General features: G+C 49.0%; 2 protein-coding genes across 4 annotated transcripts in view; one reads left to right on the top strand and one right to left on the bottom strand.

The window, feature by feature from the left end:
• The window catches only part of LOC117434204 (H-2 class I histocompatibility antigen, Q9 alpha chain-like), a 40571-nt gene extending 30468 nt beyond the window's left edge, over positions 1-10103 (top strand). The window contains exons 4-8 of the mRNA XM_059008988.1: positions 1184-1498; positions 2040-2147; positions 7696-7728; positions 9033-9080; positions 9293-10103. Of these exons, the coding sequence (XP_058864971.1) occupies positions 1184-1498; positions 2040-2147; positions 7696-7728; positions 9033-9079 (503 nt within the window). The 3' untranslated portion in view covers position 9080; positions 9293-10103. The remainder of the gene's footprint in view (positions 1-1183; positions 1499-2039; positions 2148-7695; positions 7729-9032; positions 9081-9292) is intronic.
• A 4751-nt stretch (positions 10104-14854) lies between these two features.
• Positions 14855-17680, bottom strand: part of LOC117433951 (antigen peptide transporter 2-like) — a 34530-nt gene continuing 31704 nt past the window's right edge. For all 3 annotated transcript variants that reach the window (XM_059008951.1, XM_059008952.1, XM_059008950.1), the window contains exon 12: positions 14855-15184. In XM_059008951.1, coding sequence (XP_058864934.1) covers positions 14978-15184 — 207 coding nt within the window. In that variant the 3' untranslated portion in view covers positions 14855-14977. The remainder of the gene's footprint in view (positions 15185-17680) is intronic.

The following is a 17680-nucleotide window of genomic DNA, read 5'->3' as shown; positions in this document are numbered from 1 at the left end:
TCTCTCTCTGATATAGACACTCTCTCCCTAATATAGACACTCTCTCCCTGATATAGACACTCTCTCCCTGATATAGACACTCTCTCCCTGATATAGACACTCTCTTCCTGATATAGACACTCTCTCTCTGCAGTGACTCTGCTCTCCCTGATATAGACACTCTCTCCCTGATATAGACACTCTCTCTGCAGTGACTCTGCTCTCTTTGATATAGACACTCTCTCCCTGATATAGACACTCTCTCCCTGATATAGACACTCTCTCCCTGATATAGACACTCTCTCCCTGATATAGACACTCACTCCCTGATATAGACACTCTCTCTCTGCAGTGACTCTGCACTCCCTGATATAGACACTCTCTCCCTGATATAGACACTCTTTCCCTGATATAGACACTCTCTCTCTGCAGTGACTCTGCTCTCCCTGATATAGACACTCTCTCCCTGATATAGACACTCTCTCCCTGATATACACTCTCTCCCTGATATAGACACTCTCTCTCTGCAGTGACTCTGCTCTCCCTGATATAGACACTCTCTCCCTGATATAGACACTCTCTCCCTGATATAGACACTCTCTCCCTGCGGTGACTCTGCTCTCCCTGATATAGACACTCTCTCCCTGATATAGACACTCTCTCCCTGATATAGACACTCTCTCTCTGCAGTGACTCTGCACTCCCTGATATAGACACTCTCTCCCTGATATAGACACTCTCTCCCTGATATAGACACTCTCTCTCTGCAGTGACTCTGCTCTCCCTGATATAGACACTCTCTCCCTGATGGACACTCTCTCCCTGATAGACACTCTCTCCCTGATATAGACACTCTCTCTCTGATATAGACACTCTCTCCCTGATATAGACACTGTCTCTCCGATATAGACACTCTCTCCCTGATATAGACACTCTCTCCCTGATATAGACACTCTCTTCCTGATATAGACACTCTCTCTCTGCAGTGACTCTGCTCTCCCTGATATAGACACTCTCTCCCTGATATAGACACTCTCTCTGCAGTGACTCTGCTCTCTTTGATATAGACACTCTCTCCCTGATATAGACACTCTCTCCCTGATATAGACACTCTCTCCCTGATATAGACACTCTCTCCTTGATATAGACATTCTCTCTCTGCAGTGACTCTGCTCTCCCTGATATAGACACTCTCTCTCTGCAGTTCCTCCTGCAGTGACTCTGCTCCAGAGGAAAGCTCGTGGATCTGCAGACACGGAGGTCCTGTGTCATGTGACAGGGTTCTTCCCCCGCGTTGTGGAGGTGACCTGGGTCAGAGACGGGCGGGATCAGCTGGAGGAGGGGGTGCAGAGTGGGGAGGTGCTGCCCAACCATGACGGGACCTACCAGCTGAGAAAGATCCTGACAATGAGCCCTGAGGAGCAGAGAAGACACGGCTACTCCTGCCAGGTGGACCACGTCAGCCTGGATCAGAAGATCGTGAAGGAGTGGGATCCCAACATGAGGAGCAGCAGAGATGGTAATGACGGTGATGATGAGTTAGAGAGGGAGGGAGGGATCCGGATAGTGAGCCCTGAGGAGCAGGGGAGACACAGCTACTCCTGTCAGGTGGACCACGTCAGCTTCACTGAGAGACAGAACTACATCTGGGATCCCAACATGAGGAGCAGCAGTGAGGATAATGACAGTGATGATGAGTTAGAGAGAGGGGGTGGGGAAGGAGGGAGGGATCCTGGCAGTGAGCTCTGAGGAGCAGGGGAGACACAGCTACTGCCAAGAGGACTACAGACAGTGGAGGGGGGTGAGGGGAATCATAGACGTGTTGAGAGGGAGAGAGAGGGAGGGGAGGAGGAATGAGAGAGATGGAGTGAGTGGAGAGGGAGCTGGACTGTGTGTGGAAGGGAGGGAGGCTGAATCTAGATGAACTGTTATTGAGCTAAATCAAGAAATCAAGTAGCTGTCATAATTCAGTTCAGTGAAGTTGTTCCTGTGTTGATTTGCCCTGGCTGACTGACTGCAGTAAATGAACTCCCACTAACGCTGCTCTGTGTTTTCGGCAGTGCCTGAGAGCGGCCCTCCTATTGGGATCATTGCTGGAGTCATAGTGGGTGTACTGGCTCTGGCTGCAGTGATCATTGGAGTGGTGATCTGGAAGAAGAGACAAGGAGGTGAGAGGAGAGGAGAGAGGGAGGAGAGGGAGGGGGAGAGAGGGAGGGGAGGGGAGGGGAGGGGAGGGGAGAGAGGGAGGGGAGGGGAGGGGAGGGGAGAGAGGGAGGGGAGGGGAGGGGAGAGAGGGAGGGGAAGGGAGGGAAGGGAGGGGAGGGGAGGGGAGAGAGGGAGGGGGGGAGGGGAGAGAGAGGGAAGAGGGAGGGGAAGGGAGAGGAGAGAGAGGGGGAGGGGGGAGGGGAAAGAGGGAGGGAAGAGGGAGGGAAGGCGGAGGGAGGGGAGCAAGAGGGAGGGGAGAGAGGGAGGGAGGAGGGAGTAGAGGGGAGAGAGGGAGCCAGGGAGGGAAGAGAGAGGGGAGGGAGGGGAGAGAGGGAGGGAGGAGGGGAGGAGGGGAGGAAGGGAGGGCGTCAGTGAACTGCAGTGCTTTCAGCAGACACACACTCAGTGCGTTTACAACTCAGACCTCAACTGGCTCAGAGTGGATCAGATGAGAAGATTCTTTTACACTTGAGCACAGAGCTATGCTGGCTCTGGCCCTGTATGCGCGCACATCGCCCCTGAACTGCAGTGCGTGTCCAATGATGTCATGTCAACCACCCCTTGAGTGAGACATTCCCCCAAATCACAGAGGCGGAAGAGTTTAAATCAACAAGCCTGTCATTCGTGTCACTGGTGTGTTTCTACTTCTAGGTGGTCGTTGCGTGATCATTAAGATTTCATGTTGCTCTGATATGTGAAGACACCTGTTTGTTTAAATTTCCAGTCTCTTCTTCAGGGGTGTGTGGACATTTACAGACACGGGTGTTATTGTCTACATTTACACATGAGTCTCACAGCTCTTCTGTATGTCTTGTAACATTAACTCCTGTTTATTTTCTTACCCATGTGTGGCAAAGTGCCCCGCCCCTGTGTGCATTTGTGTGTTCTGTGTTGTGTATATGCGTGCGTATGTAAATGTTGGTGTATAGATTGGTACACGGGATATAAACGGGTCTGTGTTTCACGTGTATTTAAAAAGTGTAGGTTTGTATGTAGGCACGAGGAGGGCACAAATCACTTCACGTGCATTTAAAATATAATATGTGAACACGGGGTTTCACGTAATTAATTCACGTGCTGGGATTCAAGTGAATAATTAATTAGTAATTGAATCCCAGCACAACAGTATATATAGATGCACATTTTCACTCAGTGGGGGTTGGGTGTTCGGAAGAGGAGAACGGGTGAGAGAGAGAGGAGTAAACGTAAAGTGAAGATAGTAAATATAATAGTGTTTGTTCTCACCGTGTTTGTTTGTCTCCGTGCACCGTTTGTTAAGTGTCAGTCGTTTTGTCTGTGTGTTTATTTTGGCGTCAAGTGCCGTGTCCTGTTTTGTATTCCGTTGTTTAAACCTTTTATTTTGTTATTAAACGCTGAGTGCAGCCATTGCACTCAGCTCATCACAACCACCGTCTCTTTGTTTGGATTCCTTTCTGGTCTGACGCCACCCACTCTGGCCGTCTTTGTGACACGTGGTGTCTTCGTGGGATAGCCGCGCCTCCAAGCGTCAGACCAGGAGGGGTATGGATTAAAAAAAAAAAAAAAAAAAAAAAAAAAAAATTACAAATATTGTTTTGGGGGAAAAAAACAAAACAAAACAAAAAATCAATGGCAGAAGACGCCATCAAACTGCGGGGCTGGTTCCTGGAGAATGCTGGGCTGGAGGCCCAGTCTCTGCCCATGGTCGTCCGGGCCCTGTGGATGATGGACAGTGAGAGATGGGAGGCCTTTCAGGAGGAACACACCCCAAACACCTTGGAGGAAGGTGTGGAGTTTGTCCTCAGCTACCTGGAGGCAACCATCAACGGAACAGCAGCCCAGGTAGCAGGACCACCAGCAGAGGGTGAGTACCTGCTGTCCCCATCTCCACCAGCAGAGGGTGAATGCCTGCTGGTTTTGCCTCCACAGCCCAAGTGGGAGGAGCCTGAGCGTCCACAGCCCAAGCGGGAGGAGCCTGAGCGTCCACAGCCCAAATGGGAGGAGCCTGAGCGTCCACAGCCCAAGCGGGAGGAGCCCGAGTGTCCTACGCCCAAGTGGGAGGAGCCTGAGCGTCCACAGCCCAAGCGGGAGGAGCCCGAACGTCCTACGCCTGAGTGGGAGGAGCCCGAACGTCCTACGCCTGAGTGGGAGGAGCCCGAACGTCCTACGCCTGAGTGGGAGGAGCCCGAACGTCCTACGCCTGAGTGGGAGGAGCCCGAACGTCCTACGCCTGAGTGGGAGGAGCCCGAACGTCCACAGCCCAACAGGGAGGAGTCGGGGCGTCCACAGCCTAACAGGGAGGAGTCGGGGCGTCCACAGCCCAACAGGGAGGAGTCGGGGCGTCCACAGCCCAACATGGAGGAGTCGGGGCGTCCACAGCCCAAAAGGGAGGAGTCGGTGCGTCCACAGCCCAAAGGGAGGCAAGTCGGGGCTTCCACAGCCCTGGGACCCAAGCCACCAGCAGAGGGAAAATGCCTGCTGGTTCAGTCCCAAGAGCCAGAAGGGGAGGAGTTACAGGCTCAACCCCCTGAAAATTTTTGGGGGGGAGAAGGGCAGGATGCTGGTGTCCCCCAGCAGCCTCTCGCTATGCTGCTGAAGGCAGCACGGCGCGCACATGCCCAGCCGCCACAGCAGAGGGAGCCAGCACCGCCAGGAGCAGAGGAGCAGGAGCTGCCTCTGCCTCCGCCACCACCACCGCCAGGAGCAGAGGAGCAGGAGCTGCCTCTGCCTCCGCCACCACCACCGCAAGGAGCAGAGGAGCAGGAGCTGCCTCTGCCTCCGCCACCACCACCGCAAGGAGCAGAGGAGCAGGAGCTGCCTCTGCCTCCGCCACCACCACCGCAAGGAGCAGAGGAGCAGGAGCTGCCTCTGCCTCCGCCACCACCACCGCAAGGAGCAGAGGAGCTGGAGCTGCCTCTGCCTCCACCACCGCCAGGAGCAGAGGAGCTGGAGCTGCCTCTGCCTCCACCACCGCCAGGAGCAGAGGAGCTGGAGCTGCCTCTGCTGCCCGTACCTCCGCAGGGAGTACGGTGGCCGGAGCCCCAGAAAGGGGAGCTGCCGGCCACGAAGAAGGGGGATGAGGTCTGGAGACCACTTTCCCCAGCAGCAGTTTCGCTGCAGGAGTTCTTGTGGCCGGAGCCCCACAGGAGGGAGCTGCCGGCTATGAAGAAGGGGGAGGTCGGGGGACCACCTGCCCCCGCAGCTTTTTCGCTGCAGGACGGGACCAGCATGCTGTCAGCCGTGCCACTACCGGCAGGGGAGCTGACAGCATGTCCAGCCATGGGCCCACTAAAGCCTCCCTTCCCAGCCCGAGACTTTGGCCTGGACTGCTGGGTATTTAAGGGGGGAGGTGGCCGTTGAGGCCATGTGTGCTGCGCACAAGGGGGGGTATATGTGGCAAAGTGCCCCGCCCCTGTGTGCATTTGTGTGTTCTGTGTTGTGTATATGCGTGCGTATGTAAATGTTGGTGTATAGATTGGTACACGGGATATAAACGGGTCTGTGTTTCACGTGTATTTAAAAAGTGTAGGTTTGTATGTAGGCACGAGGAGGGCACAAATCACTTCACGTGCATTTAAAATATAATATGTGAACACGGGGTTTCACGTAATTAATTCACGTGCTGGGATTCAAGTGAATAATTAATTAGTAATTGAATCCCAGCACAACAGTATATATAGATGCACATTTTCACTCAGTGGGGGTTGGGTGTTCGGAAGAGGAGAACGGGTGAGAGAGAGAGGAGTAAACGTAAAGTGAAGATAGTAAATATAATAGTGTTTGTTCTCACCGTGTTTGTTTGTCTCCGTGCACCGTTTGTTAAGTGTCAGTCGTTTTGTCTGTGTGTTTATTTTGGCGTCAAGTGCCGTGTCCTGTTTTGTATTCCGTTGTTTAAACCTTTTATTTTGTTATTAAACGCTGAGTGCAGCCATTGCACTCAGCTCATCACAACCACCGTCTCTTTGTTTGGATTCCTTTCTGGTCTGACGCCACCCACTCTGGCCGTCTTTGTGACACCATGAAAAAGACGTATTTTTGCTATATAACAGAATTTTATCGTTCTTCCCCCAGAGCTCAAGTTTATTCACCAGATCCTAACAGCGCATCACAGAGTATCGATGATACAATTAAAAAACAAAGCCCTTCATGAATCACAAGATTTCCTTCTCGGGGTGAATCCAGCCCTTTGTTTCCAGAGTGAGACACAGCAGCTCTGAAGCTGTAAAATAACAGTGTATAATAACACAATAACTATTTAAAAATGAAACATTGTGTTTATTGCAGATCACAACAACTTATTATTTTCTATATATTGTCATCAAATCAAAATGTATCAAATGTAAAAAAACCGATTAGAACAAGTAGATGAGCTGCTACCATTTAAACATGTGATCTACACACAACCTGAGTTATTAAACACATCATGCATTACATTGTGTATTAGATTTAGGGCTTCTGTTTTTCAGGTTTTATTAATTGTATTTTCGATGCTTATTTTGAGCTATTTTCGAGTTTTTCGAAGCTTTTTCGGGGCTTTCGTTTTTGATATGCTGTATGAAATTAGTGTTTTTGGTTACTTTCCAAAATGCTTGAGCGTTTTTTTATTTATTTTTTCTGTCAAAATATGTATAGTAGTAACTCGACAGTACTTGCACACCTAAGTTGTCCCTTCTTTCCTTTGCTGTCTTCCACAGTGAAATCCCTCTGGTCACGGCACATTCTTCTGAGGGTTTTGTGTGGAGGCATTTTTGTACAATTCGCACAATTCTGTTTTAAATCTTCCATATCTTAATTGTAATATATCTTTAAATCCCGCTAACAAGCCTCCATCCTGACTGTAATCTCGTTTTAAATCTCACAAGCGGAGTCTCCAATAGAAATGTAAGAATGTGCTGTCATTCAGTAGTTGGGGATTGATGCAGTGTGAACGGGGTAGATTGATGCAGTGTGAATGGGGTAGATTGATGCAGTGTGAATGGGATAGCTCGGATTGATGCAGTGTGAACGGGGTAGCTCGGATTGATGCAGTGTGAACGGGGTAGATTGATGCAGTGTGAATGGGGTAGCTCGGATTGATGCAGTGTGAACGGGGTAGATTGATGCAGTGTGAATGGGGTAGCTCGGATTGATGCAGTGTGAACGGGGTAGATTGATGCAGTGTGAACGGGGTAGCTTGGATTGATGCAGTGTGAACGGGGTAGCTCGGATTGATGCAGTGTGAACGGGGTAGCTCGGATTGATGCAGTGTGAACGGGGTAGATTGATGCAGTGTGAACGGGGTAGCTCGGATTGATGCAGTGTGAACGGGGTAGATTGATGCAGTGTGAACGGGGTAGCTCAGATTGATGCAGTGTGAACGGGGTAGCTCGGATTGATGCAGTGTGAATGGGGTAGCTCGGATTGATGCAGTGTGAACGGGGTTGATTGATGCAGTGTGAACGGGGTAGCTCGGATTGATGCAGTGTGAAAACACAACTATGAAGCCAGTGAGAATCAGCTCAGTGACTAATCCTGTGTTTTCTTTTCACTCAGGTGCTCAGAAGTCAGACTACAGCAAAGCTCCAAGTAAGTACTGGATTGAGAGCTTTTCCACATTGTGCATTTTAAACAGCATCTTATGTGTTTGATTGAATTGTCAATAGGAGGCTCCTGGGGTAGTGGCTGCTTATTCCTCTAATTCTGCCATTCAGATCCTACAAACAGTGTGTCTTGTGAAGTTAGACTGTTTAACTAGAAACAAACCATCCCTCTGTGTGTCTGCAGTGTCAGTGAGTCTCCAGTGCTGCTGTCTCTGCTCCACAGTGTCCCTCTGTGTGTCTCCAGTGTCAGTGAGTCTCCAGTGCTGTGCCTCTGCTCCACAGCGTCTCTCTGTGTGTCTGCAGTGTCAGAGAGTCTCCAGTGCTGTCTCTGCTCCACAGCGTCCCTCTGTGTGTCTCCAGTGTCAGTGAGTCTCCAGTGCTGTGTCTCTGCTCCACAGCGTCCCTCTGTGTGTCTGCAGTGTCAGAGAGTCTCCAGTGCTGTCTCTGCTCCACAGCGTCCCTCTGTGTGTCTCCAGTGTCAGTGAGTCTCCAGTGCTGTCTCTGCTCCACAGCGTCCCTCTGTGTGTCTCCAGTGACAGTGAGTCTCCAGTGCTGTGTCTCTGCTCCACAGCGTCCCTCTGTGTGTCTCCAGTGTCAGTGAGTCTCCAGTGCTGTGTCTCTGCTCCACAGTGTCCCTCTGTGTGTCTGCAGTGTCAGAGAGTCTCCAGTGCTGTCTCTGCTCCACAGCGTCCCTCTGTGTGTCTGCAGTGTCAGTGAGTCTCCAGTGCTGTCTCTGCTCCACAGCGTCCCTCTGTGTGTCTCCAGTGACAGTGAGTCTCCAGTGCTGTGTCTCTGCTCCACAGCGTCCCTCTGTGTGTCTCCAGTGTCAGTGAGTCTCCAGTGCTGTGTCTCTGCTCCACAGCGTCCCTCTGTGTGTCTCCAGTGTCAGTGAGTCTCCAGTGCTGTGTCTCTGCTCCACAGCGTCCCTCTGTGTGTCTCCAGTCAGTGTGTCTCCAGTGCTGTGTCTCTGCTCCACAGCGTCCCTCTGTGTGTCTCCAGTGTCAGTGAGTCTCCAGTGCTGTGTCTCTGCTTCACAGCATCCCTCTGTGTGTCTCCAGTGTCAGTGAGTCTCCAGTGCTGTGTCTCTGTTCCACAGCGTCCCTCTGTGTGTCTCCAGTGTCAGTGAGTCTCCAGTGCTGTGTCTCTGCTCCACAGCGTCCCTCTGTGTGTCTCCAGTGCTGTGTCTCTGCTCCACAGCGTCCCTCTGTGTGTCTCCAGTGTTAGTGAGTCTCCAGTGCTGTGTCTCTGCTCCATGCTGTGTCTCACTGGTCATGTTGTTGTTTATTTCAGGTAAGGAAGGCTCCGACACTTCCTCTGACACCGCCGCTAATGCCTGAGGTAAGAGTCAGTCCTGAACACTGAGAGGCTGTGCAGTCTTATTCACAATCACTCGTAAACATGCAGAGATTGAAGGGGAATATTGAGGACAGTTTAGGGTTATATCAGTGGTGTTGTGTGGTTTTGTTCCTGAGCTACATTGTGACTGTGATGACCTCACTGATGACCTCACTGGTCCTCTTTGTTAACGCCCCTTTTCTGTCTCATTCCAGGAGAGTGACTCCACTGCAGAGAGAATCAGCGACTCTGCAGAGATTTCATCTTTTACAATCCTTCATACGCAATACTGCTTTATAGTTTGATTTGATTTCACTCATTGCAACTGTGCAAACCAGTAGACAAGGAACCTGCCTCAAAATCAACTGTGTAAATCAGCAAACAACACAAATGATACAATGAGAGGAACAAGAACATGCATTTCTACAACATGATATTATAATGGGATACAGCAAGACGACCCATTTAACAAGGAGCTGTCCTATCCATGCAGGGCTATTGCAGAAACACTAACACTCACTAGTGTAATTTATTAATTCATTATCAAGACATTAGTAAATTGTTCTAGTTGAATGTTTGTCAGTCAATTCTCATCGAAACAAACTTGTATTGAATTAATTTCCTCATACTATGAATGTTCTGCATGGTCCCTGACAGGTTTAGCAGTCTCTTATTGTAAATCACTCAATAAATATTGCACCACTGTCCCAGACAAAGAAAGATGTTGCTGCAGATTTCAACATTCCTGCAAACACTTTCTCAACCATTCTGAAAAACCAGGATCAGTAATATACTGCAGTCTGAATCTGGAATCACTATGAGACACACCCTGAGGAATGAGCACAGCAGCTGGGACATGCACATTTCAACTGCAGTTCATTTGCAAAGTATACTTTTTTAAAAGCTCACAACCATATTGTCAATAAAATGCACAGTACTGTAACTTCAATACAAACACACAGGATGCATTTGGCTTTAGACCCCTGATAATCAGAATTACTGATGAGACACATTTGTTTTGCTGGTCCTTTGTTTTGTATTGATGAGAGTTGAAGTTTGTATTGATGAGAGTTGAAGTTTGTATTGATTGTTGAAGTTTGTATTGATGAGAGTTGAAGTTTGTATTGATGAGAGTTGAAGTTTGTATTGATTGTTGAAGTTTGTACTGATGAGAGTTGAAGTTTGTATTGATGAGAGTTGAAGTTTGTATTGATGAGAGTTGAAGTTTGTATTGATTGTTGAAGTTTGTATTGATTGTTGAAGTTTGTACTGATGAGAGTTGAAGTTTGTATTGACGAGAGTTGAAGTTTGTATTGATGAGAGTTGAAGTTTGTATTGATTGTTGAAGTTTGTGTTGATGAGAGTTGAAGTTTGTATTGATGAGAGTTGAAGTTTGTATTGATTGTTGAAGTTTGTATTGATGAGAGTTGAAGTTTGTATTGATTGTTGAAGTTTGTATTGATTGTTGAAGTTTGTATTGATGAGAGTTGAAGTTTGTATTGATTGTTGAAGTTTGTATTGATTGTTGAAGTTTGTGTTGATGAGATTTGAAGTTTGTATTGATGAGAGTTGAAGTTTGTATTGATTGTTGAAGTTTGTATTGATGAGAGTTGAAGTTTCTATTGATTGTTGAAGTTTGTATTGATTGTTGAAGTTTGTATTGATGAGAGTTGAAGTTTGTATTGATTGTTGAAGTTTGTATTGATTGTTGAAGTTTGTATTGATGAGAGTTGAAGTTTGTATTGATTGTTGAAGTTTGTATTGATTGTTGAAGTTTGTATTGATTGTTGAAGTTTGTGTTGATGAGATTTGAAGTTTGTATTGATGAGAGTTGAAGTTTGTATTGATTGTTGAAGTTTGTATTGATGAGAGTTGAAGTTTGTTTTGATTGTTGAAGTTTGTATTGATTGTTGAAGTTTGTATTGATGAGAGTTGAAGTTTGTATTGATTGTTGAAGTTTGTATTGATTGTTGAAGTTTGTATTGATGAGAGTTGAAGTTTGTATTGATTGTTGAAGTTTGTATTGGTTGTTGAAGTTTGTATTGATGAGAGTTGAAGTTTGCATTGATTGTTGAAGTTTGTATTGATGAGAATGTCTCGCTGTGTCCCAGTCCCCAGGGTTGGTGTTCCCCAGTGTCCCAGTCCCCAGGGCTAGTGTTCCCCAGTGTCCCAGTCCCCAGGGTTAGTGTTCCCCAGTGTCCCAGTCCCCAGGGCTAGTGTTCCCCAGTGTCCCAGTCCCCAGGGTTAGTGTTCCCCAGTGTCCCAGTCCCCAGGGTTAGTGAACTAGTAAAAGATAAGATGATACAATACCCCTTTAAATTACATACATTAAAACCATTTTGAAAAGCAGTGCCAGCCACACAGAAAGGGACAGGCGAGGCACCTTCATGTGATCAATACATTGTGATGTTCATCAGCCATCAGCTTCGTGTTCCACATCACTGATGCAGCAAACCTGCTTCACTGCATTGCAATGAGGGCTGCTCATTACTGCTGTGAAACAGCACTGACCCTCTAGAAACTACATGCAGAGCAGCATCTCGGCTCTGTGTGGGAGCAGCTGTCAGGTGTGGGGGGTTGGGGGGGGGGGGGGATTCCCGGGTCAGGATTGAGGGTCTCTCTCTTTCTGCACAGAGTCTGCAAGCCCTCTATTAAAATGCATTGAAAAATTGTAATCTGAGGCACTTAACTGATTGGAATAAAACTATTGAGACTGCAGTTGTCTTTTGGTGTTTCTTTTATTTTAAACGATGTGCTGTCCGTGCTGCAGCCTGTCCCGTGCACGGCTCTGATAGGAAACATGTTTCTGTGAGTGGCTGCATGAGAAGCTGCATGAGCAGCATCACATTCACAGATCTGCTCAGTTACTGTCACTGGCAATGCTGCAGCCCCGATCAGCACCACATTCACAGATCTGCTCAGTTACTGTCACTGTGGCAATGCTGCAGCCCTGATCAGCACCACATTCACAGATCTGCTCAGTTACTGTCACTGTGGCAATGCTGCATCCCTGATCAGCACCACATTCACATAGCAGAGTCTATCAGGAATGTTTCAGTGTGATTAGCAGAGTCTGCAGCTCTGTCAGGAATGTTTCAGTGTGATTAGCAGAGTCTGCAGCTCTATCAGGAATGTTTCAGTGTGATTAGCAGAGTCTGCAGCTCTGTCAGGAATGTTTCAGTGTGATTAGCAGAGTCTGCAGCTCTATCAGGAATGTTTCAGTGTGATTAGCAGAGTCTGCAGCTCTGTCAGGAATGTTTCAGTGTGATTAGCAGAGTCTGCAGCTCTATCAGGAATGTTTCAGTGTGATTAGCAGAGTCTGCAGCTCTATCAGGAATGTTTCAGTGTGATTAGCAGAGTCTGCAGCTCTGTCAGGAATGTTTCAGTGTGATTAGCAGAGTCTGCAGCTCTGTCAGGAATGTTTCAGTGTGATTAGCAGAGTCTGCAGCTCTGTCAGGAATGTTTCAGTGTGATTAGCAGAGTCTGCAGCTCTGTCAGGAATGTTTCAGTGTGATTAGCAGAGTCTGCAGTTCTGTCAGGAATGTTTCAGTGTGATTAGCAGAGTGCAGCTCTATCAGGAATGTTTCAGTGTGATTAGCAGAGTCTGCAGCTCTATCAGGAATGTTTCAGTGTGATTAGCAGAGTCTGCAGCTCTATCAGGAATGTTTCAGTGTGATTAGCAGAGTCTGCAGCTCTGTCAGGAATGTTTCAGTGTGATTAGCAGAGTCTGCAGCTCTGTCAGGAATGTTTCAGTGCGATTAGCAGAGTCTGCAGCTCTGTCAGGAATGTTTCAGTGTGATTAGCAGAGTCTGCAGCTCTGTCAGGAATGTTTCAGTGTGATTAGCAGAGTGCAGCTCTATCAGGAATGTTTCAGTGTGATTAGCAGAGTCTGCAGGTCTATCAGGAATGTTTCACAGTGTGTTGTTGTAATGGCATGAGGTATTAATTGTTATTAATTATAAGTTTTACATTATGTGTATGTCTTTTATAGTCAAGAATCATTGTTTAAATTGTGAGTGAATGTGTTTTTATACTCGTTTTAATGCAGTATTATCCAAGTTTAGAATCCTCTTATTACACATGGAGGACCATAAGGTCAGCGAGCAGCGCCCCCTTTCCCACAGAGGAAGTGTGTGGCCGGCTCACCGTGTGTGATGAGAGAACGACGACCTTGATTACTGGACAGAAACCAGTATAAATTTACAAAGGTATAAATATCAAACATTGTAAAGTTTTGTCAGTCTTTTCATCTCTTTCGAATTGACTCCATGGATATCCGTGCTTTCTGATACAAACATATCATGCGCTGAGCTGTACTGAGGTCTGGTCAGTTTAAATCTCGTGCTTATATGATTGCATTGGAGGTACACCTTTCTTGTATATAAAGTGTTTTTGAATCAAAAAACATTTGTCAGCTTAATTTTTTCACTACACTGTGTAATCCACTGAAATACCAGTGTGTAATATCTCTATATAATAACTAGATACACTGTAATCCACTGAACTATCAGGGTGTAATATCACTATATGATAACTAGATACACTGTAATCCACTGAACTATCAGGGTGTAATATCACTATATGATAACTAGATACACTGTGTAATCCACTGAAATATCAGGGTGTAATATCTCTATATATTAACTACATGTACTGTGTAAGTTTGGAATCTGGGAGACAGAAAGTGGGGATTGCCAGCCACTTACATTTGATAACTAGAAATGGGAGTTTTTGAGAATGAAAATAAAAGCCATTTCTTTTTTAAACGCACACACAAGCTCAGTATAGCAGCAGAATAAGCCAGTCACTCGTGGGGTTTCATTGCTTTGTGTTTTATTATAACAACACATTGTTCATACTGTACAGAACACATTTCATATACAGCAGCTTCACACAATGAAAACTTCAAACTGAGCTCCTCACACTGAGCACTGAATCAGACATACAAGCTGGGATCATTAATCCAAACTGAGCTCCTCACACTGAGCACTGAATCAGACATACAAGCTGGGATCATTAATCCAAACTGAGCTCCTCACACTGAATCAGACATACAAGCTGGGATCATTAATCCAAACTGAGCACCTCACACTGAGCACTGAATCAGACATACAAGCTGGGATCATTAATCCAAACTGAGCTCCTCACACTGAGCACTGAATCAGACATACAAGCTGGGATCATTAATCCAAACTGAGCTCCTCACACTGAGCACTGAATCAGACATACAAGCTGGGATCATTAATCCAAACTGAGCTCCTCACACTGAATCAGACATACAAGACATACCCCCCCCAGCTCTCTCCACTCTGTGTGTGTGTAACCCCCCGAGCTCTCTCCACTGTGTGTGTGTAACCCCCCCAGCTCTCTCCACTCTGTGTGTGTGTAACCCCCCCAGCTCTCTCCACTCTGTGTGTGTGTAACCCCCCCAGCTCTCTCCACTCTGTGTGTGTGTAACCCCCCCCAGCTCTCTCCACTCTGTGTGTGTGTAACCCCCCCAGCTCTCTCCACTCTGTGTGTGTGTAACCCCCCCAGCTCTCTCCACTGTGTGTGTGTGTAACCCCCCCAGCTCTCTCCACTCTGTGTGTGTGTAACCCCCCCAGCTCTCTCCACTCTGTGTGTGTAACCCCCCCAGCTCTCTCCACTCTGTGTGTGTGTAACCCCCCCAGCTCTCTCCACTCTGCGTGTGTGTAACCCCCCCAGCTCTCTCCACTCTGCGTGTGTGTAACCCCCCCAGCTCTCTCCACTCTGTGTGTGTGTAACCCCCCCAGCTCTCTCCACTCTGTGTGTGTGTAACCCCCCCAGCTCTCTCCACTCTGTGTGTGTGTAACCCCCCCAGCTCTCTCCACTCTGTGTGTGTGTAACCCCCCCAGCTCTCTCCACTCTGTGTGTGTGCCCCTCTATTGCGGGGGCTGTGTCTCTGTGAAGAGCCCCTGCACCAGCCTGTGATAGTTGCCCTCCCTCCTCATCAGCTCGTGGTGAGTGCCCTGCTCCCGCACCTCACCGCCCTCAATCACGATGATGTGATCAGCCTTCTCCACCGTCTTCAAGCGATGAGCGATCACCAGCACCGTCTGACCCCGGGTGCGAGACAGAGACTCCTGGATCTGAGAGGAGAGAGAGAGGCAGGTCAACACAGTGACCGTAGGGGAGGGGCAGGTAGTAACACAGTGAGAGCAGGGGAGGGGGCAGGTATTAACACAGTGAGAGCAGGGGAGGGGGCAGGTATTAACACAGTGAGAGCAGGGGAGGGGGGCAGGTATTAACACAGTGAGAGCAGGGGAGGGGGTATTAACACAGTGAGAGCAGGGGAGGGGGTATTAACACAGTGAGAGCAGGGGAGGGGGTATTAACACAGTGAGAGCAGGGGAGGGGGCAGGTATTAACACAGTGAGAGCAGGGGAGGGGGTATTAACACAGTGAGAGCAGGGGAGGGGTATTAACACAGTGAGAGCAGGGAAGGGGGCAGGTATTAACACAGTGAGAGCAGGGGAGGGGGCAGGTATTAACACAGTGAGAGCAGGGGAGGGGGTATTAATACAGTGAGAGCAGGGAGGGGGCAGGTATTAACACAGTGAGAGCAGGGGAGGGGGGCAGGTATTAACACAGTGAGAGCAGGGGAGGGGTATTAACACAGTGAGAACAGGGGAGGGGGTATTAACACAGTGAGAGCAGGGGAGGGGGTATTAACACAGTGAGAGCAGGGGAGGGGTATTAACACAGTGAGAGCAGGGAGGGGGCAGGTATTAACACAGTGAGAGCAGGGGAGGGGGTATTAACACAGTGAGAGCAGGGGAGGGGGTATTAACACAGTGAGAGCAGGGGAGGGGTATTAACATAGTGAGAGCAGGGGAGGGGGTATTAACACAGTGAGAGCAGGGGAGGGGGTATTAACACAGTGAGAGCAGGGGAGGGGTATTAACACAGTGAGAGCAGGGAAGGGGGCAGGTATTAACACAGTGAGAGCAGGGGAGGGGGCAGGTATTAACACAGTGAGAGCAGGGGAGGGGGTATTAATACAGTGAGAGCAGGGAAGGGGGCAGGTGTTAACACAGTGAGAGCAGGGGAGGGGGCAGGTATTAACACAGTGAGAGCAGGGGAGGGGGTATTAATACAGTGAGAGCAGGGAGGGGGGCAGGTATTAACACAGTGAGAGCAGGGAAGGGGGCAGGTATTAACACAGTGAGAGCAGGGAAGGGGGCAGGTATTAACACAGTGAGAGCAGGGAAGGGGGCAGGTATTAACACAGTGAGAGCAGGGAGGGGTATTAACACAGTGAGAGCAGGGGAGGGGGTATTACCACAGTGAGAGCAGGGAGGGGGCAGGTATTAACACAGTGAGAGTAGGGGAGGGGGCAGGTATTAACACAGTGAGAGCAGGGAGGGGTATTAACACAGTGAGAGCAGGGGAGGGGGTATTACCACAGTGAGAGCAGGGAGGGGGCAGGTATTAACACAGTGAGAGCAAGGGAGGGGGCAGGTATTAACACAGTGAGAGCAGGGGAGGGGGTATTAACACAGTGAGAGCAGGGGAGGGGGGCAGGTATTAACACAGTGAGAGCAGGGGATGGGGTATTAATACAGTGAGAGCAGGGGAGGGGGTATTAACACAGTGAGAGCAGGGGAGGGGGTATTAACACAGTGAGAGCAGGGGAGGGGGTATTACCACAGTGAGAGCAGGGAGGGGGCAGGTATTAACACAGTGAGAGCAGGGGAGGGGGCAGGTATTAACACAGTGAGAGCAGGGGAGGGGGTATTAACACAGTGAGAGCAGGGGAGGGGGGCAGGTATTAACACAGTGAGAGCAGGGGATGGGGTATTAATACAGTGAGAGCAGGGGAGGGGGTATTACCACAGTGAGAGCAGGGATGGGGCAGGTATTAACACAGTGAGAGCAGGGGAGGGGGCAGGTATTAACACAGTGAGAGCAGGGGAGGGGGTATTAACACAGTGAGAGCAGGGGAGGGGGGCAGGTATTAACACAGTGAGAGCAGGGGAGGGGGCAGGTATTAACACAGTGAGAGCAGGGGAGGGGTATTAACACAGTGAGAGCAGGCGAGGGGGCAGGTATTAACACAGTGAGAGCAGGGGAGGGGGTATTAACACAGTGAGAGCAGGGAGGGGGGCAGGTATTAACACAGTGAGAGCAGGGGAGGGGGGCAGGTATTAACACAGTGAGAGCAGGGGAGGGGGCAGGTATTAACACAGTGAGAGCAGGGGAGGGGGCAGGTATTAACACAGTGAGAGCAGGGGAGGGGGTATTAACACAGTGAGAGCAGGGGAGGGGGTATTAACACAGTGAGAGCAGGGGAGGGGGTATTAACACAGTGAGAGCAGGGGAGGGGTATTAACACAGTGAGAGCAGGGAAGGGGGCAGGTATTAACACAGTGAGAGCGGGGGAGGGGGTATTAACACAGTGAGAGCAGGGGAGGGGGGCAGGTATTAACACAGTGAGAGCAGGGGAGGGGGTATTAACACAGTGAGAGCAGGGGAGGGGTATTAACACAGTGACAGCAGGGGAGGGGGCAGGTATTAACACAGTGAGAGCAGGGGAGGGGGTATTAACACAGTGAGAGCAGGGGAGGGGTATTAACACAGTGAGA

Source organism: Acipenser ruthenus, chromosome 38 (genome assembly GCF_902713425.1).
Source record: "Acipenser ruthenus chromosome 38, fAciRut3.2 maternal haplotype, whole genome shotgun sequence".
NCBI lineage: Eukaryota > Metazoa > Chordata > Actinopteri > Acipenseriformes > Acipenseridae > Acipenser > Acipenser ruthenus.
The sequence above is the reverse complement of the archived record's forward strand: the minus strand, read 5'-3'. Positions and strand labels throughout refer to the sequence as shown.